The sequence below is a fragment of the Ptychodera flava genome, chromosome 11 (assembly GCF_041260155.1).
Source record: "Ptychodera flava strain L36383 chromosome 11, AS_Pfla_20210202, whole genome shotgun sequence".
NCBI lineage: Eukaryota > Metazoa > Hemichordata > Enteropneusta > Ptychoderidae > Ptychodera > Ptychodera flava.
Window position 1 is genome coordinate 18,413,536 of NC_091938.1, and position 22,638 is coordinate 18,436,173.

The 22,638-nt window shown below is 38.7% G+C and overlaps 1 protein-coding gene across 1 annotated transcript; it reads right to left on the reverse strand.

Moving 5' to 3' along the window:
* Window positions 1–14,435: 14,435 nt before the first annotated feature.
* On the reverse strand, window positions 14,436–21,764 carry LOC139143699 (uncharacterized). Its single transcript, XM_070714224.1, has 6 exons — window positions 21,673–21,764; window positions 19,609–21,403; window positions 18,111–18,317; window positions 16,960–17,108; window positions 16,273–16,433; window positions 14,436–15,728 (listed from the first exon to the last, which is right to left on the reverse strand). Exons 3-6 carry the CDS (start codon window positions 18,167–18,169, stop codon window positions 15,591–15,593), a joined length of 507 nt encoding a protein of 168 aa, XP_070570325.1. The 5' UTR covers window positions 18,170–18,317; window positions 19,609–21,403; window positions 21,673–21,764; the 3' UTR covers window positions 14,436–15,590.
* Window positions 21,765–22,638: the final 874 nt, after the last annotated feature.

Genomic DNA, 22,638 nt, shown 5'->3' on the forward strand with positions numbered 1-22,638 from the left:
CTCTGCGTGAATGTCCGTACATGTAATCACATGAAACTTTTTCAGACACAAGCAATCACATGAAACCTTTTCAAACAGAGACTAACTCACCATAACTACTCTACCGCGCAACCAGCCATGTGACTTAATATATTTTCTTGGTACTACAAATCGCAAGATTTTCCTGATCTTTTCGCTGGTAGCCAGCTAATAGCTAGCTAAGAGCGGCTATTAGCAGCTAAAAACGGCTAATAGCTTGAATAGCTCAATAGCCAGCCCATTCCGACCTTGGGAGTTTGTAGCTGGTAGCCAGCTAATAGCCAACTAAGAGTGACTATTAGCGGCTAAAAACAGCTAATAGCTTGAAAAGCTCAATAGCCAGCCCATTCCAAATGCGGGAGTTTTTAGCTGGTAGCCAGCTAATAGCTGGCTAATAACAGCTAATAGCGGCTAAAAGCGGCTGATAGTTTGAATATCTCTATAGACAGTCGTACAATAATCATTTATTTTTAGCTGAATAGCTATAGCTACTACGTTTATTGGCAGCTAAAAGTGTCCTGTGGAAATTAATAGCTTAAATAGCCACAAACAGCTAACAATAAGCTATTCTTATGGTTAACGTAGCAATTAGCTACCTAGCTATTTAGAGGGCTATTCAGTTATCCAGCAATCCCGCACCCCACTCCCTTGCTTCCTCTCCCCTTTTACAGAACGTCATTACAGCTGTCTCTTTTGGTTTGCCGTGCTGGGTGGCAAACTCCCGAAAAACGACCAAAAGCATGCCCACTGGCCTGCCATCTGGTGTCCACTGGGCAAGATAGTAAATCCCCCTCTAACGAGGAGATATTGGTTCCCTGGTCTGCGGCTGCTATTAAAAATTGCAAATCCTCCCGCCAAGAAAACGCTCCAGAATAGCTATGTTGGCCGCTCATAAACCTTGACTATAAGCCACGCTGTCCACGGCAACTCCTCGGTCCACCGCTCAATTATTTTGACTGTTCTAAAAAGGTCGAAAAATCCACATGGCAAAGTTTTTTTTTCCATTTTTTCAAATTCTTTTAGATAGTCTTGTTAATGATGATTGCAACATCAAAAATTTTGTAATTTATAGACTGCAATGAGTTTACATATCATGCGCTCTTGTGACGATCGAGGACACATGAGTTCTATGCTTGGTGATCTATTTCGCAAATACCGAAGAAATCGTCAATGCTGTTTATGTTAGTGTCTCCACTCCCCGGCACCATCGTATCATCTAATGCCACCATATTACAGATGACACATGATGGAGAACATGTGTTCACTTTCGAGGTCACACGTTTGTCGCCTGCCACAGGAAATTTGCGAAACACTTTCGAATTCGGTGACTTTCCGATTCTCCCCGAAGTAGTTCGAAGGCGAATGCCGTAACCTATCATGGCAGGGGTGCGAAGGAGAACCTACAAACTTGCATGCGAGCTTGTTTGATATGCAAATTCACGGTTAACTATTGCCGTATATTATGTGCATATTCGCATTATCAGCCTCACATAACATAACATAACAGCCCGGACTCGGATAGTGACGGTCAGAAATTCTCCAAAGAAATCTTCCGTCAAGCTTTTTGGTCATCTCCAATTTTTTGAAGGGATCCCAGTGAGGGTAGAAGATGGGTACATTCACCGGCCATGCCCTGCCTGGGACGTTTTTCTTCGCCTTCGGGCTTTGGTGTGCTATGAAGTACTGCTATCGCCTCATACGCAAAGGCGCAACCAGCAAAGGGAGCGAACCGGCCGCGGTGGGCAGAGGGAAACGGCTACTCGGTAAGGTAATGCGGCGGGGCCGGGAATCCGAGTTCTGGGAAGGGATTGTCATCATATGTATGTGGATTATAGGATTCATCGTTGAACTGCCGCCTACGGAGTCATTCCCGTACAGACACTGGCAGATGTTTGATCACAGCGTCGAAGGTAAACCTTTCGTCTGGGTAAAAAGATGGCAACACGCCACCATGTACACGTTTTTCGGTATGTACGGGCTGGCGCTTCTCCTCGCTCGTACCTGCGTACGCGGTCTGCGCGTTTACGAGAAAGTATTCCTGGCCATGGCGTTTTTCGTTGAGGGTGTGCTGTTCTACTTCCACGTTCACGGCCGATCGGAATTAGACATTACAATCCACTACATGCTCGTTATCACGATATTCATAAACTTTGCCTCCACGACAGCCGAAATTTGGATGAAGGACGGCGCACTTCTCCCGTTCATCACGACCTGCTTCATGATGGTTCAGGGAACATGGTTCTGGCAGGCCGCGTTTATTCTGTACCCGCCCAACGGAGTTAAATGGGACGAGGACAGCCACGCGAACATCATGTTTGCCACGATGGCGTACTGCTGGCACATAGCGGTCAATATATTTATTATCGCTGGTGTGTACGGCGTCGTATCACTGTGTCTACGTTCAAAGGGCATTTACAGCGTACCTTACGCCCATGTTGACGGTAACGACGAAGAGGAAACGCATTTCTCATTGGTGGAGAACGCGTCAGACGATCATTGAGCATCATGGGAACTCCCGGACGACAGCTTAATTATTTTTTTCGCGAAAAGGGGAACTACATCTCGCGTCGTCAGTGTGAACGTGAGTAAACTTGACATCGTATGGTTCTGCATTCCTGCGAAAATGTGTACCGTCACAAGTTCAATCGTAAACATTTTGCTGCATATTAAGAAAATTGTGTTTTGCTGCGATTGTTATATTTATCATTGTTATTTTATTTTATATTTTTTGCACGTATTACACAAGCTATTTCAGTGATTTTAAGGTAAAAAAGTATATTTCTTTGGCACGGACAAACAATTTTGGAGATACAATGGTTTGAGTAGGCACTTTGTTAATTTGCATAAATCCAATACGGCGGCCAACATTTATACACAGGACATTTATGGTCATATACGACGTATTAAATAAGCTATGTCAGTGATATTAAAGTTTAAATATATTTCTCTAGCATGAAGGAACACTTTTGGTGATTCCACGTTTTGAAAAGGCATTTATATAATTTGCATAAATTAAATTTGGCTGCCAAATTAATGTCCCATTGTTTAATAGGTTTTAATATAAATAAGGTTCTGGTATAATTTTTAGCACTAGGACTCTATCAAGAAGTATCTGTTAAGTCCCTGGACATTTATTTTTAAAAATGTGAAAAGTATGCCATAAATTTATTTATTAAACGACCCATTTCAGAATTAAAGTTTATTTGAATAGGTGTTTGTGGTACCTAAATGTGTTAAAATAATCCATAAATACTTTTACATACTTTTTTCCAAAAAACGTTAAAGCGAATTTTGCAGACTTACTTATGCGACTTAAAAATGGATTTAAATAAGTAAATGCTGATGCGCTTTTACTATTGAGATGTAAGAAAGTCATGCGATTTTAAATATTTTGTTTTCTATATATGAAAATAGTAAGTGATTTTTACTCGTCCGAATATATTCTCTTTCTGAATGTAACATTGGATTCATCTGTGTATGGCATTATTTGTAATTTTTATGGGTGTTTAATATTGTACTTTGTCAAAACATGTAATCTGTAATGTTTACTGGGTTTTTAATTAAAAAGACGTACAAAATCTTTAGTTTTTTATTTAGACTGAACTCCCTTCATATGGACGAATGCATCTTTAGTAGACCCCCTAGATGATAGGCAAGAAGTCATCACATATAACAGCAAAACTACAATAAACAAAACAAAGCTAATAAAAATGCAACTGCAAAAAAAAATTATCAAAAATAACAAAGGCCACAATACACATAAATTAAAACTTAGCATTGTTGCAAACAATATCAGACTCATAAAAACTTTATCAACACACAAACTTACAAAAATTGAAAACTGCATGTTGAGCAAAGGCTTAAATTTATTCAAACACCTAATCAGTCCAACAGAATCTAACTGTTACACGATGCAAACATGTACATCTGGGAAAATGACACTTCAATATATTATGAGACTTAAAAGGCGCCCTTCTCAATCCAGGTTCTCGCATTAGCGAATGTGCCAACAACCCATTAACAGTTTGTCATTCTTTTGTTTTCTATTGAATATTTTATCAAGTAAATAATATTTATATTAGATAAATCTGATAGTTGAGTGGGGCTTAAATCGTGAAACTCCCATTGATACTGAAATCAAAATGCACTTTACAGAACAACAGAAAACATAAAATTTAGAAACTATTTGAAAGCTAAGTAACTGACACTTGTGAAAATCCCTTTAAAAACCAGAAAATCACACGATGCTTACAGAACGCAAGGCATTGCATTGAAAATTCTATCTAAGAATGGAAGATAGCAATTAAACATTTGATAAATATACGGGAACAGCAATTCTAGATGCTGATGATAACATAAAGAAATGTCAGCAACAACTGGAGAGCGGTGATACCAGACAAAGTTAACAGCAGATAGCACAAAACGAACAATAGAAGAAATACTACCCTTTTCAGAATTAGAGCGCGAAGCCACTGCAGTGAACTGCAATAAAACTGCTTACACTAATTAGTTTCAGCTGTAGCCGTGGCCACTTTGGTGTTGAACAAGGCTACTTGATAAAGACCAAAAAGTCTGCTTGTACAAAGGCAAACTAGGTCTGTCTGAGGCTCGAGTTGTAAATGAGAGTTTACGATTGGCACCCTGTGTTCAAGATTAAGATACATGTAACATTACCATGCACTAGTCCTGTACAAATCTTTTTTATTTCAACTTCCCAGACAAACTGTCTGCATGGGACATACAATGTTGTCGACTTTGCCAGCTGGCTACAGCTGAAACTAATTAGTGTGAGCAGTTTTATTGCAGTTCACTGCTGTGGCTTCGCGCTCTAATTTTAAAAAGGGTAGTAACAACCTTACAACAAAATGTATGATAAAAAACACATTGATTATCACATAAATATCTTAGTCTATTAAACAATAAATACAGTCACCACTTTCATACATCCTGCCAAAAATACACAAAACTCGATCACGAGCACAAAGTTCATGCAATGCTCGATAAGTGGACTCTGAAGTCTAACTGAAAATTGAGAAAATCAAAGTTCTAACAATGCGACTTTGGTTACATTAGATGAAGAGGAAATGGACGTACTAGTACATCACATGAAGCATTTGACTCAGTCAACAAGGCATTATATCTGGAAACGTTACCAAACGATTACATGATCAGAAAACCACAAACAAAATATATGCCAGCCATGCTAGAGATAAATTAGAGAAACAACAGGTTTGAATTTAACAATGAATTCTGAAGAAAAATATTTGGGACGGTGCTGTATGGGATCTCCAGCTTCACAGGATTGATATTGCATTTCACGATACAGAAATAAGAATAATACAGCAACATGCGTAACAAATATCTTTTGGCTGAGATTCTGAGATGGAGTATTTCTTTATTGGAATGCAACACGAGCTCAATGAATTTAAATCGAACATCTTCAACAAAATGCATCAACTTTTAAATTTTCGGTTGAAACTCTTATCAAGAAATAACATATTGAGGCCCAATTGTCTATTATAAAGGTCACCGACAAAACAAAGAAAATTCTTGCCAGACGAATACACAAAAGCAACTGATACATTCCGGTTAAAACACAGAAAGCCGTGTCACGCTAGGACAACATTGAAGGGCCTCATTAAAAGTGAAACATTGGGGAACATTAGAACATGCAAAAACAAAAATGATTGTACACAGAAAGTGACATACTGTAGTGAAAAACCGACAAAACCGACACTACGAAAAACGGGAATTAGAACATATCACCGGGGGAGGGGGAGAGTGCGTAAAGCAAGAAGACAAGTGGAACGAAAAGTAGCAAATAAAACCAAGGAAGAAAGTCTATTTTTCACAACAATGAAGTCCATCCCGTCATCAGAACTAAGAGAATCAAACAAGCCCTGACTGAAAAGTGATGTGAATTTAAGAAAAAAATTAAAGAATCTATTTCCAAAACCACTGATTATCGCATACAAGAAACACAGACAATACACTCAGAAATCACTAGAACTCACAATCCCACTGAATGTCCTAATTTCGAATAACATGAGCAAACACAATTACTATCAGACCGTTTGTTTAAGTCTCATAATACACAAAAGTGTCATTTTCCAGATGTACTTCCAGATGTACTCCTCCATAAGGAGGTTCAGTCTAAATTTAAAATAAATATTTAGTAAACGTAGTGTTAAAACACCCATACAACTTACAAATAATGTCGTATATAGGTGAATCCAATGTTATTCAAAAAAAAAAGAATATTATTCAGATAGTCGTCATATATAGAAAAACCGCCATTTTAAACACAAATGTCCAAGGACTTAACAGTTTCTTTTTGATAGGCTCTTAGTGCTATAAACTATACCAGAACCTCATTTATATTAAAAGCTATTAAGCAATGGGGCATTACTCTGGCAACCATATTTAATTTATGCGAATTTTCAAAATGCCTTTCGAAACAACGAAACGCCAAAAGTGTTTCTTCATGCCCAAGAAATATATTTAAACTTTAAAATCACTGAAATAGCTAAGTTTAATACCTGGTAATGACCGCAAATGTCCTTTGTATAAATGTTGGCCGCCATATTGGATTTATGCAAATTAACAAAGTGCCTGTGTAGAACATTGCACCTTCAAAATTGCTTGTCCATGCCAAAGAAATATACTTTTAACTTTAAAATAACTGAAATAGCTTGTTTAATACGTTGTATATGACCAAACATGTATTCTTTAGGAATGTTAGCCGCCATATTGGAGTTATGCAAATTAACGAAGTGCTGATATACAACATTATATCTTCAAAATGATTCTCCGTGCCAAATAAGTAGTGCCAGACTTTGAAATCACTGAAATACCTTGTTTAACATGTGTTATATGGCTAATTATCTTATTTTGCAGGACGGCTGGCAGCCATATTTGATTTATGCAAATTAGACATATTTCCCAAAGGTAGATTCGAGTAAACTTTTGATATGTTGTTTTGGGTACCTCTCCAAAACGCATTCTGAAGAAAAAAATTCTGTTGCAATTTGTGGTGGGTTAGGTGCCAAAATCTCGTAGATTGACTGGACTAATAAGATATTTTTACGATACAGTATACATTTTAGATGGGAGTGTCATGTTTCTATACCCTTCAGCAAGGTTTAAATGTTTCTTGCACAAACTCGTGCGTGTTCGATATGTGTATTTTGCCAGCTGGACTTTCTGATTCTTCCCGAACCTCGCTTCGTCGGTTATGCTGTTCGTTGTGATAACATATTTGGCAGTGCCATCTGCGTGTGTCAAAAGCTGCTGCTTAACCGAGCCTCAAACGTTTCTCGCGGAATCTTTCATCCATTCTCTTTCAAAATAAAGAATAAAAATAGGGGGCCACAGTGAAAATTTTGGTACAGGAGAAACAAATTGCCCAATATTTACCTATATATGAAATTCAGCTTATGGCCGCAATCACTGTGTTGATTCAATCATGGAGGTAGTCTCTGCTACCTCCATGATTCAATAGAGAAAATAAAATTTCTAAAAATTAAGACGGTGATAATTTTTCTTACTCCCAGAACGTCAAAATCAGCCCCAGTAGTGGTAGATCAGGAAAGAATGGTCCGAATGTCTGTCCAAATATAATTTGTTTCTCAAGTGCCGCATGTAAAAAGTTTCAATTTTTCAATTCCGAGGCGCGAGGTATCTTAAGGTGCAGAATGCGCCTCGAAAGTGAAAGACTTAACCTTTTGCTCAAACTTTCCTCAATGGCTCTTTCCACCATTCTCTTCTAATCCAAATCTAGAATAAAAATAGGAGGTCACGCACCGTGCAACCATTGGTACTGGAGAAATAAATAAGCCAAGATTTACCGATAGCTGAAATACAAAATGGTTGCCATCCCTGTGTTAACTCTATGGAGAAAATTTTTTTAAAAAATCAATTTTCAAAAATCGAAGACGGTAAAAACTTTTCTTACACCAATAGCTTTAAAATGAGCCCCCACAAGTGGTAGAAAATAAAAGAATTGTTAAAGTTTGAGAGTACGAATATCTATCTCCGTGGCGCATTCTACCTTAATGCAAAGTGTGTCAATGACTATTGTTTTGGTATGCATATACGAACATAATTAGTCATTATCATCGGACAATGTTAATGAACCTTGTTTTGTGCACTGTATAAACACGTGTCATGATCTTCCAAATTGGCACAAAGAAAATAATTATTCCACGCTCACAATACATTAGCGTCTTTTGACGCGATTGATCAAGCTGCAACTCTTCTTTGTTTGGACTCTAACAATGCTTGCGCCACGAAATACCAGCACAGTATCGACAACATGGTCTTTCTCGTTTACACATTTAAAAGAAATACAAACTAACTTATTTTTTCTCATGGAGGTTTTCTGCGTACTACCCCCATGTTCTATTATATTTCAACCAATCGTAATATTGAGCTGTTATTGCCGTTTTAATTTAGCATGGATTTGAAACAAAAGAATTGTAGCACGGGCAAGTGATAACTTGTGCTTTTGTTTATTTTCTAATGTCGGTAGAAATCAAAGTATTGTCTTATTGTATTCTTTATGGCGTTGGTATCCGACATAGTCAAGATACTTTATAAATGGACACACTAACTCAGAGGAAAAACTAACGACGAACTTGGACCACGGTCACTCTCTAGTGGAGTGACCGAAACTAGGAACTAGGAACGAGGACCAACTCAGAAACTAACCAACTTGGACTCAAGCAGACATAAAGGTGCGGGATTGCTGCATAGCCAAAATAGCCAGCTTTGACATATTTAGCAGCTATTCAGCTAAGAGGTTTTACAGCAATGACTCAAGGGATAATTAGCGGCTATTCAGCAATTAAGTTTGGGACCTAATGATGGAAACTTAATAGCTGCTTCGGGATTGTTGAGCAGCTATTCAGCTATTCTGGTATGATACCAAAATCCTTGGCTATTCAGCTATTCAAGCTAATAGCCGTTTTTAGCCGCTGTTATCCAATGTTAGCCGGCTAGTGGCTGGCTATCAGCTATTTTCTTATCAATCTTATTCATGCAAAATCACTGTCATGTTTTCCCGTATTAATTATTGCCTTGCCTGGAAACTTATACTCTCATCATTAACACGCCGAATGAGGTGACATACAATTCGTACGTGTATTTTCTGACTTTTTTATTACATTTCCAACATTTGCTTACGAACTTTTAAACTCGAGAAGTCTTGCAATGTCTTACAGTGCGATTACTATTGCAATGCAGCACCTGTTTGTCGATATCTTTCTTATTTACACCAATTATTCCCACTGCCGATCTGAGTGATCTCGCAACTGCGCTTCCGCTTTTCCACATGAACTTACTGGTCGCAGTTCTTTGTCTGATTTAGAACCTGTGTAATCAGTCATTCATGTTGTCGCCGGTATTAGTATCTGTAAAAACCTGTAAAGTAGGCAAAAACATTACCAATTCTCAAGTACAGTGTGATCTTTTGAAGTGATTCTACCCTAAGGCTTTTATAACTTAAAGACGATAAACAAAATAATTACCACTTTCACAATTTACTCCGTAGAGCCCCGCTCGACAACAAATGCACAATGCAATTACTTGATATATCGAAAGTTACCTGACATTTGATATTACTTTCTTGGTTCTACCTATATTCTCGCACATCTTTTATTTAATAGAGAGGTCAAGCCAAAACAACAGCTTTATCGGCGAAATGCTTGTGTAACTTCCTATGTAAGTACTTGTCAGTTGTGGGAAGTCTTCTACAAATAATTTTTGTGTTCGGCTGCAAACTGACATTCATATTTAAATGAATCTATGAACAAAAGACAAATCAAAACCCGTCACAGGTATTTAATAAAGCCTCTGTGTGAATGTACGTACATGTAATCACATGAAACTTGTACAGCTCTTTTGACGTGATTCTACCCCTTTATAACTTAAAGACAATAAACAAAATAATTACCACGCTCACCATTTCCTAAGTAGAGTGTTGGGGGCAGCGCCCCTTAAGTGATTTTCATGAAAAGCAGGACTTTTCATTGTTTGATTTGTAGAAAATTAAGCACGGTGACCTGATCTTTTTTTCTTTAATATTTGATTTTTTTTAATATTTCAGGTTTCACTTACCTAGGGAGATGAAAAAATCGTTTTCGTGTGTTGTTTTGTTATTGTTCTCTGTTAAGCATTAACCAAGAAATTCACATATATAATACTGTATTCTGAATACTGTTTACGGCACATCACCTGATTTTGAAGTAGCTGATGTACGTATTGTTTAAAATTATTCAAGGGACAATAGCTGTAACTTTTTATGACAGTTTCAATTTTTGTCATGGAAAATTAACTTTCATTTTTTTCTTCTATTTTGAAATGCAAGTTTTAGTCCTACCAACATAATGTATCATAGTCCAGACTGAAATTCTTTTTCTGGTAATAACATTGGATTTACACGTAGTACACTTAACGGCTGTATTTACAAGGGTGGCTGTTTTGTTTTGCTATGATTGTTGGAGTGGAACCACATACCTTATTTCACAAACAGAGCAAAAATATTGGAATAGGCTTTCGAAAATTACAGCTGTCAGATCATTAAACACAAAATTTCCGTATGTGAATGACATTTTACTGGTATTATTTCAACATCACGTGATGGCTATAATGTGAGTGTTATGTATATGAAGCAAGATGACGAAATCCTGATTGGTGAACACACAGTTCGACTTTCAGACAACAAGGGACCTCCTTCAGCGATATAACACGAGGAAATAATTCTCATTGAATGAGAATTATTTCTTCGTGTTATATCGCTGATCGTGATTAAACATTGTCTTAGAAGTCGTTCATGCACACACATCGAAGAGTAAAATGTAAAACAAAACTTACCGGAACTGATCAGCGCATTGCTGACACGAATGGCACAAGCATTCAACTTTGGTTTCAAGTCAAGCAACCAACGGCCAAGTTTACATTTTCTGACCAGCTCTTCCGACGAGTACTGGTTGTAACGCGGATAGTTATTCCACTTTCTTGTAAAGCTCGGCCATGTTCCAGTCTAGACTTTTTATAAACAATAATATTGCATATTGTATACAATGTTAACGCATCGTGTTTGCAAGACTAAGAATTTTTTATTTCAACACGGTTTAGTGCTAAGAATAAGTACATTCACTTGACTTGTACAACAAAATAATGAAATATTATTAAAGATACAGCAATTGCTCCTGTTCGAGGAGAAAAGTCGTCCTTTTACAATTTTGTTCTGTATCATGAAATATATTCTAGTATCAACCAACAACTACAAAAATCGACAATGTATTCGATGAGTCACATAAAACTTACTTATTAGAAACACTTCGATTTGCAAGTTTTAAAAAACAGTCGCTAACTATCCCGTTTGGTTATTTCTTGTAGATGATTGGATTAGATAAGGGACTTGCAGAAATTGCAGGGAAGGAGGGTCGTTGTTGTTAGAAACAGAATTGCGCGAAAAATAGTGACCTTCCAAATTTCCTTGTGCAAAAAATAGTGACCCTGCCCTGCATGTCACGGCCCGTATTCATTATATCTGAATGTACGCATAATTTCTCATTTGGCATTTGTAAACGGCGCTACCCGAAAAGTCATCTGCATTAAAAAGTCGAGCCTAATTTTTAGCACTAGATGGGCTGTAACAGTGTTAATACTGATGATGAATCTTCATTATAACTTTGAATAACATTAAAGACGATGAAAGTTGTGTTTTTATCTGTAGCACCACACTTGTTTGTGGTAGGTACACGGCTAACGCCCCTCATTCGTAGAAAAAGGGCGACAAAGGGGTTTCGCAGTGAACCTTATCACAAGCAATGGTATATGGCATCCGTCACAATACGTCTCCAGTCTTTCAGTCGTGTGAGGGCGTGCCTTTACGTCAGCCAAGAATGGATGCATGGAAATTCGACTACGGCCGGTCAAAACTGCGTACTTCGTTACCGCGCCACCTATAGTCTGTTTATGGTGCAAAAACATGAACTTGATGTGATAGGCAATCAGACTAAAGTATTATACTAATTACTGTTCAATTCATGACGTCCCGCCAATTTGTGATCGCCTTTATTACCTTCAATACCAGCATTGTCATCTGAAGATTCACACGTCACGTAATGGCGTCATGCTCTGCTTGTCAAAATTATCAGTAGACCATGCTAGAATATTCAACAAGAGTTCTTGCGCCAAAATCATTCGTACACAGGTGAGCTCAATACACTGAGACAACCTTATCTTCCTTCCGTGTTAATCCCCAAGGAGACATCAAAGGGATTGTCACGTGTACGATATTATCTCATCATCATGCTGTATTACACTTTCTATGCAAACAGTACATACGGTTCATCACTAAACATGAGTGGGATATGCTAATCAGATGAAGATTTCGTGAAGATATACGACAAGGTTTGAAAAATAGCATTCAAGCGTTTTCGCTTTCGTTGCGTATTGATTGTGATGAAGCAAAATGTACACCTAGCACGAAATCGAAAATTGCGTGTACTATATTTATGAAAGTGGTACAGGTCATTCCGTATAGGAAGTTTAAAATGCTTGTCGCCATGTGGCTTTGTTGCTTGGTAACAACATGGAGGAGAGTGAAACTTCTGATGAACTTCCTTGCACTGCACTCTTTCTTAATCTTCTTTCGTTTGTCAGTGAATTTCATCGTGGTCGATTCTTCGGCACTCAGCTGGCAAACGAGAAAACGTCCAAGACATGTACATCGGGACACATATCGTTGTAAATTTACCGGACTCACTATCGGAGGGTAGTGAGTTGGAGAGTAAAGGACTCACTCACATACGATGGTGAGTTCGAGACTCCAGCACGGTGTTGTGCCTCTAAGCAAGGCACTTTACTCGTCATTGCTGCATTGGGTGGTGGGTTATGGGCAGACTTAGATTGTGCGTACACCGGTGATAGGTTCATACAAATGGGTCGTTGTCATTTGGTTTGTTAGGCGTAGTCGCTATGAACACGTCAAGTGGTATGTTATTATGCGGAAAAAAAAGCAGAAGTGAAACTGTGGTAAAAAACCCTGTCGCTAACGAAACTTTACATCAATAAATTTTGCCAGTGAGGCGTCGATTTTTGAATAGTAACGCCAGGGTGAGGGCGCTGTGTGCTCTGGGAATGAAGAGAGTTCTTTTTTTGCAGTTTGCTGGTAACATGTAGCGAGGTGTGATGTATATGGTCTTGTTTGACACTGGTTCTATTTTAAGCAATTTTGCTCACTATACCGTTGTACTGTAGTACCAAACAGGCTTTGCAGGTAGTAAACAGGTACAGCAGACAATATAATGACAGACATCACATCATCGTATATTCTGCAGAGAATATATGAAGTATTAGAGTACACTGACAGTTCGATGCGGCCATTGTGCTCAGACGCTTAGAATTGAAATCAGTGACTAGACGTGGAAGTAACTCAAAAAATGATGACGTCACGGTATCAAGGGTCAATTGGCAGATTGTATCAAAGTCTTATGTAAAATGATGTATACTCTGTATTATATCAGACGATTTTTCGATAATTGGCTGTATCGTGGCGGATACTACTAGTACTTTTGGGAGATCTTAAGTGTAATATTGTGTTCAAATTTTTCCATGGAGGAACATCGGCAAATGCGAAAAAAAATTATGCACGTCATAAATAGAACAACGGGCTATGGTCGTGTGTATATAATTTTGCCAAGTCGGATGAATTGATATCTTTGTCAGATAACTACCACCGTCTGTGGTAGTTGTTAAATGTACTTTCGATACATTGATGCTTGAGATTCTTCGGATACATTTGTCAGACAAATGACATGATTGTTCAAATCGGAAACTGAAGGGCACCAATTTACTGTGTCTATCCTGGGCATGTAGATAGCGAGGAAGTTTGTGAAGTTGGGCCAAATCAGTCTGTCCATTTTAGTACGTGGTAAGACTAAGGAATGCATAATGTAGAATTGTTTTTACTATAATTTGGATGATTTTACATCAGACAAATGTTGCAGTATTAACTGAGATGCACGATCATTCAACCGGTATTTCCTGTCCCGGTAAACACTGATATTTCCGTGGACAGTAAGGGGAAGCGTTTGAGACTGCATACGTCGGCAGAAATGATAAACAGAGAAGTTATTTCACAGTTATTTCACAGTTTCATTAATTTTGATGACAGGCAGAACCATAATCTTAGTGCAAACTAGAAATGTGAGAATGTGAATTTACTTTATAAACGCATTTCATGATCAGCATTTTTTTCAAATTCGGCAGGTTTTCCATCAGGAACAAAATATCAGAATATTATCAAAAATTACAGCTTCTGTCCCTTCAAAGGTCTCGAAGAACGTTAGAAGCGATATGGGACGAATGGGATAACCCAATACAGAAATGGACACAGATTCTGTGAATTGGTTCATTTTAAAGCACAGTTTATTTCGAATTTAAAGAAAGCCCTCACAACACTCCTGACTGATAATTCTGAAAATCAAACTTGGATTAAGTTTTAGATGTTCACTAGAGGGGTAAATGAGATCATTCGTAAAGCTTTACACTCTGTTTATACAGACCTTGGGAATCTAGCCTTAAAATTGCAGTTAAGTCCTAGTCTTCAAGTTGCAATGACTGCTACTGATTTAAACACATATCTATGCAGTAGTACCGAGCCTATATTCAGTCACTACACTAGCTGTGGATGCGATTTCAAAGGCGGTTGTTTTATCTTTAATGAATTGCTGATTGGATGCGAAAGTCACTTACTTTATAATCATTAGCACCAATCAATAACAGAGTCTACAAATGGCAATTAAAAATATATCGACTGTTATCTTTGTGTTGTATTAAGATTTTGAGGGATCGTATCGGGTGATGGCACGGGATATAATTTATTGTTTGTCTTTTGTTGTTTTGTAAACTAGAGGCGATTGCCATCGAAAAGCGTACACTTTCAATTTTTCATCAGTGACGTCACGATTGGTGCACAAACCTACATAAAAAATTATAACATTTCGATCCCAGATATTGGAGATGCCAATGTACCACATTGTCTGGCATTAATGAAAGAATTACAGAAAGTCTTCCCTTTGTCATTTCCTTAGTTTATCTGAATATTGAAAATAACATGTAAATTTACCAACGCGCATCAAAAGGCAAACTTGTCTCCTACAGTCTCTCAAAAGTGAGCCACCCGTGTAGCTTTTGAAAGTTTTTTTGCGAAATAAAACTTGCACTTCCGGGTTATTCGTAGAGCAAAATGTTAACTTCTCCTCTAAGACATTGAAGTTTTACACGGCCTTGTTTGTGCAGTTATCGCTGCCAGCTCCAGTCAGATGCTTTCGCAATGATAGAGCTTTGATGCCCGTTTTGTTCTTTGAACAGTCGTTAATTCTTGACTGGCACACTTTGCGGCGAATTCTAAACGCTACCGGTTTGGGTTACATATGTGTACTATTTCTCTGGTGTAAGAAGTCGTATCTTTAATACAACTTAGTCGTTATGTAAATCAAAACAGCAAGAACTATTGCATTTTCTGACCGTAAGGATTTGCTGGTGGACCTTTCAAATTATTAAAATTTGAACAATCTGATGTTGGAACAGTTGCTGAAGTAGCATGTGCCAGCACACTTGCTGCCATCCCACAGATCCACGTGACCAGTCGCTGTCGCAAAGTTACAGTCCTGGAATACTATCAGGCCTTTGGAACCCTGAAATTTGAGAGAGAGAGAGAGAGAGGAGAGAGAGAGAGAGAGAGAGAGAGAGAGATGAGGAGAGAGAGAGAGAGGAAGAGAGAGAGAGAGAGAGACTGTAATGTGACGAACTCTCTAAATAATCGATAATCATACTCTGGAGCGTTGTTAATAACATTATTCAGCAAGCAGAGAGTTTTCAATATAGAATCATAATACATGTCATGATTTAATATTTCTGTTTATTTATAGTCTATGTAGTTAGATCAAGAAAAATATAAATCTCCGGTAGGCCCATAAACCGCACCCATCACAATTTCAACCTGCCAATCACCATTGACGTTTGCAATTTTCCCCCAATACGCATCACCTCACCAAATGGATACGCCTTCTCTGGGTCACAGAAAGCAATTTGGTACGACTGAAGTGAGTTACTCATTCTGAACGACCAGTAAGAATGTGACAGGAAACACACGTTTTGAATATTGAACAGAATTATAGAAATCTTCATTTCCCTGAGACCTAAAAAATTGAAACATTTTCAGAGGTGCAATATTCTCACCGTGAAAGCGGACTGACTGCTTGACACAATATCAGCAGGCCCTTTACGACTCTCCATGTAACACCGCATGGTGGCAACACGTATGATGTACTTGTCTCCGTCGCCATTTACGACCTGCGCCCAGTTACACTCGCCCTTTTTGATGTCGTTAAACTTTCGACCTGTCAAAGAGAATGGTATTGCAAAGAACCGGGCATTGATTTATGACTTGCGCTCATCAGATGTATTCAAGTAATTAAACTCTTGGTACGGGCAACGTTTTTACAGGGTTTAGTAAACGCACTGACGTGTGACCATAGAGTGGTGTACGTACACCCCTCAGTTCTCGTATGGATGGATGGATGGATGGATGGATGGATGGATGTATGTGGATGTGTGTGTATGTATGTATGTATGTATGTATGTATGTATGTATGTATGTATGTATGTATGTATGTATGTATGTATGTATGTCTGTCTGTCTGTCTGTCTGTCTGTCTGTCTGTCTGTCTGTCTGTCTGTATGTATGTATGTATGTATGTATGTATGTTGTTTGTTTGTTTATCTATCATTGTGTCGCCTCAAAGAACCCCATTGGTTCAAACAAAATTGTTGCCATCAAATGTTATTGAACTATATTTTATAAAAGAATGTTTGCATTGAAAATCAGTCAGCACAATGCACTGAAAAGTGAAGCTTTTTACCAACCTGAAGCTATGAATGAGTAGCTGACGCGAATAGCACATGAATTAGCGCCGATCAACCAATCTGGAAGTTTGCATTTCTTAATCAAGGCTTCAGACTTCTCGTGGGGTAATTCCTCCACAGACTTGAGAAACTCGGCCATCCATTTGAACCTGTGACGTTCACGACATTACAATTCGTTAATGATATACATCAAAAAACAACAATGATGAAGTTAGGTCAGCTTATCAATTATTGCGTGCCCTTCTTCAAGTTGCATGCAACAGGACATTGTCTTCATTGGACTCGATTGGTACTCCTCTACCGTGAAATAGATTAAAAATGATAAGTCGAATTACATATTTATGTCTCCTTAATCCTGACATAAGTATAAAGCATGATTCAGTAAAGGATAGATATCTCACACTCGAATGAAACTCTAACTATCATGGCCTTGATTTCGAGCCAAATCGATTAATGAAATACTGAAAGTATACTCAAAGAGAGAAAGGCGCTGTTTGCATTTGCTCTCGAGAGTAGCCCAATTACAATCCAATACAAGTGTACCACGAATGTTACCGCTATTCTGAACCGCCAATTATGCGTTGTAGTATGAGGGGGGTTTGATATGATCTCACTGCATTTTACTCCAAAGCTTGCTGTTTTTATGGCAGCTGTCTGTTCATTTTTAACATGCATACGCTATATTACGCTATTTTAAATACGAGAAAAATAGGCCATTTATCACGTAAATGTGAGGATAAATGGCCTATTTTTCTGGTATGTTATCGCGACCTAAATTTTGTCTACATCTATTTTAACCCTTTGGGCGCCGAAGTCTATTTTTGTCCACTTTATAAAATAAACCCAAATCAATTTTTCTCAGACTTTTGCCAAAAGTTTGAGAAAAAAGTGTAGCCAATGAAATGTGATGTCCATTTGGTCCAAAATTATCAAATAATTACAGAAAAATTCATAACAATTGGTAAAATTTTGCACTAAAATTTTGGCGGGAGAAAATTATGACGCTCAAAAGGTTAGAGGATGTCACGATTCTGAACAATATCATTGACTTCGCAAATAAAACAACAATTAACAAGAAACGACAAGGGAAGACATTAACTTCATTCCTTGACTGTGAGTGTTTTATTAGAAAATGTTATTGTTTTCGCTACCTTTTAAATCGACAACTGTATTTGTCTGATTTCCTTGTTTCAGACGGAAGTCCATGCATCCCTTGCAGTCACAGTGTGAGGGCGTATTACCACACCAACCGAGAGACGAACAGCATGGAAACTCGCTGTTCGGGTTGCATTCTCCGGCTACTCCAGACGTCACTGGCCAGTCACGACCGCATCTACCGTCATTGCGCCATTTATCGTCTGCCAAAAAGATACATCAGTCGTTCCAGATTATGTTCCATCTTCCATTATTTTTTCCATATCGTAGTCCACATATTTTATATCTAAATCACGTTTAAATAATTTTTGGCTAAATTTTACATAATAACCTTGCAACTTCTGGAAACGTACACGGGATATGAAAGAATTTGCTGTTCTTTTGCCGACGAGAATAAATACCAAGATTGTTATTTGATCTGTCTAAAAATATCGAAGCAAGGAATGATAAACGATGGGCGGAAAATACTTGATGTTTTCACCAAGCGAAAAGTACACTCCAGCTTGATATCGGTTAAGCGAGAGTTTTGATGCCAATTGTCCTGAAGAATTGTTTATGTTATTGATGTCGTCGTCGCCTTTGCAATGTGTCTTTTGTACCCTTTATATAATCGTCTATAATCGTAAACCTCCAAACGTTTGAAACGGCGGTCGATATTTTAGTGATGGGGAAGTGTTTTCGTGTTGTATTAGCAAATACTGTTTCATTGTTGTATGCTATTAAACGCATGTTGAACTTCGAGAAAAGTGACCCAATTACTGGACACTATGTCAGCTCTCAGTGTTACCCTTCTGAATTTCATGGTTCTTGGTCTTCAGAGGATAACGTCTTCTAACAGTTTGTTTGTTTGTTTGTTTGTTTGTTTGTTTGTTTGTTTGTTTGTTTGTTTGTGCTGAGCTTCCTTAACTGCGCATGTGTTCTCAGTGGTTGGCGGTACTGTCCATTTTTTTATTGAAACCTGCGCGCAAATTTAAAATAAGCAATCTACGGTATTTCTGCGAGATTTATAAATTGAAAATGAGATTGCTGTCATTTCGAGGAAAAAAAGCGGTGACGTCACAAACTAGGTAGAGTTGCGTAGACTTGCATGTACGAGGTCACTTGCACGGCAGCAGGGGGTATTTCCCTATAGCTGGGTAACCTTACCCGATCAGATAAATAATCAGGCAAACACTTCAGAGGAATTCCAGTCGCCAATTCTTTCACTTTCGTTTTTACATGTAGAGCTATTTTAACGAGTTGCCCTACCAGCTACTACACCCAGACAAAAATTATAAATTTACCGTACGGACACATCTCTCACAGCGTAAAAACACGCAGAGTACATACTAGTACACTGTGGTAGCTAGACAATGTTTTAAATAAGGGGCACTTACCTTTGAGTGAAAAGAACACTCATTTATTTACACGACTGCACACATTGATATTAATATATAATCTATCAGTAGAAATTTGTTACATTTACTTAGAGGACGTATCCATGGCTTGACCTACCTGCAATGGCGCACTGGGCCACGAGCAACACCGCCGCCAAAATCTTGATGACGTTAGTCATGATATCAGGCTGTGGAGCTATGGAGGTGACGGTGCAATGCTCACGACGCCTTGGGTAGGACTGGCCGTCTCGCGTCTCGAATGACCTATCACAGAGCATCTGACAGCTCAGAGGCAGAAGTGACATCATAAAACGTGACAATGTGGCGGCAGGCAGTGCACTAAGTCATATCTGAACGGTTTTGCTGCGGTACGCGTGCGCAAATACAAATTTCATTGCCGTGAAAATTGTGGAGGACTGACACATAAGTGTAAGCAAAATACTATCGGTTTCTTTTCAAGGTATATGAAACGTCCATCTTGTAATACTGTATGAGCACTTATCTAAAGGTGAACGTCCCACCTCGAATTTTGTCACGTTATTAGCCCCAGTTGAAGTTCCTATTACCCATAATCGATCTTAGAGTCATTCAGTGTCATGTCAATGCTCATTACTCACTACTACTATACAGCGATTATAAACGATAAAAAAGTCACATTTGTAATTCTCTATTTACCAATTTCAGTGATCACTTAGAAAATCTGATTCGCTAACTCACTGTTTTTACTGTTGGTCAGAATCCACAAAATGATGGGTGTACATTTTTTACTACATACTTGAGTTTTTCGACTGTTTCTTCCAGAGAGAGGTTTATGTATGTTTTGTCCGTCGAGTAATCAACCGCATTGGATGAAAATGATCATCACTAATAAGACTCCGCCCAGCTTGTTGGCAAATTATTACTTACGCAGCGTTTTCCCTCTTCGCTGTTTTCACTCTAGTCTGAAAACGTCATTCCACGCAAAACACGAGAATAGTTGCATGGTCCGCGATTATGCGAATTGGAAAATGAAATCTAACAGCGTATGTGATGTCCTGATTTCACAATATGTGATATAACTACACTTTGGAAGAACGTTATAAGTATCAAGAACAAATATTAATCCCAAATTTGAATTTTACAACTTCTCAAGTCAAGAAATTTAAACATAATTTATTGATCATGTGTTTGTGAAATTTCTAAGTGTAAAACAAACATAGAATGAGAGAATCCCGGTTCGTCTTAGATCATGTATCAAACCATTATACCAGACATTTCTAGCGCTAACGATACATACGTGACATAATCGAACAAAGTTTGCGGTATCTCTCCACGGAAGATCGATTTTCGTGGACTTCGTTCTGTGACGATGATAATATAGATAGATAGATTTGATATGATATGATATGAACAATGACATGATCAATGATATGATATGATTTCGTAGATATACGGTTTATTTGTGTTACAATGTAGATGCCATCAATTATGAGAATTGTATGTGACTTGTGTCATTTGCCGTTTTATAACCTTGAGATGCAAATTGCCCTGACTGCAAACTGACTGTCATATATCATCGTCATTGTCATCATGTTGGTTTTCTCGAAGGCGTATTTGTAAACAGTGTACACATCCGGGCAACCTAAAAAGTTCAAATAACAATTGGCTTCATTGTAGAAGTTGCTCAAAGTGTTTGCTTTCGAAGGTGTTGTCATGTTTTTTATACTCAATATTTTCCGGGTGTGTTCTCAGTCTGAGTGCGTCATGGAGAGCGATTCGCTGAATTTGTCAAAGGTTTCAGCTTTCACAAGGAAGTATATACTTAATTCACTCACAGATTGTGTATCGCTGTATAGTGAACGCCGCAAACTGATCTGTCGGCCCTGAACCTTTGACCCTTGGGCAGCACTCTCGTATTTCATGGTCTGCATTTACTGAAAAGACGGTCGTTGTAACCAACGTTTACGGATTAGTCAACGAGTTTAACGTATTTCTCGCTCGATGCTAACACCACATCAGACTACCTGTGCATTATATGAACGAATTGTCGATGTGTTCACCACACAGTATGTTCACTGAAGAGACATGCTAATTAATATCAAATTTTAGTATCCTCAATCAGTTTCACCATATTCTCTAGAATTGTATGCATGGTATGTCCCGAATATCCTATAGTCGATGACCATATACAAATGTTATTTACGTCCTGATTCTTGATCGGGAAGTGGCAACGGACAGGGTCAAGGCAGCCATTTCACCCCCTGAATCATGGTGTCACCTTTTTTCATAGTTTCCCTGGTAACGCAAATAACAAAGCTCGGGTCTAACAATGGGCCTGATTATCAGGGGAAGTGACGCACTTACTGTTGTGTAGCCCCTCGATGACATCCGTAAGACATGGCGTGACAGGTCGCAGAGACTTGGTGATTCTCACAGATCGGTTCAGTACAGCTGCAATAATTGTAGCCCTGGTGGGGCGAGGCACTAGCGCGAGCCGCACGACAGAAGCCCAAGCCGCACGGCCCAGCCCCACCACGGCTACAATTATTGTAGCTGGAATCATGGAGGTAGTCTCTCTTTCTACCTCCATGCTGGAATTCAGTAGACCAAAGACGTAAAAGACTTAAACACATCAGCAAGAGTTTGATGCCTTTATTTCCACTACTATACCAGCAGTAAGGTACCGTTCAGTTTTACGGCCGGGGGGCCCCGGCAAAATCCAGGGGGGGGGGGTCATCATAATTTTGGAATCCGCAAAGGGGGGGGTCATCGCTTTTTCACTGGTAGGAAAGGGGGGGTCACCACATTTTCAAAACATAATACCAACAATACAGTTCACTTTATGCCATGGCCATGATCGACCCTCTTTACCAGCGGGCCGCGGCCCACTACAATAATATACATTATGTATTACCCATGACCCTCTTAACGGGCAGACGCCTTTGGCGGCCCACTCCAATTAGGTTTACTTCATGCAATGGCCATGATCGACCCTCTTTACCGCGGGCCGCCTTCGGCGGCCCACTACAATAAATATACATTATGTATTACCCATGACCCTCTTAACGGGCAGACGCCTTTGGCGGCCCACTCCAATTAGGTTTACTTCATGCAATGGCCATGATTGACCCTATTTACTGGCGGGCCGCCCGCGGCGGCCCACTACAAT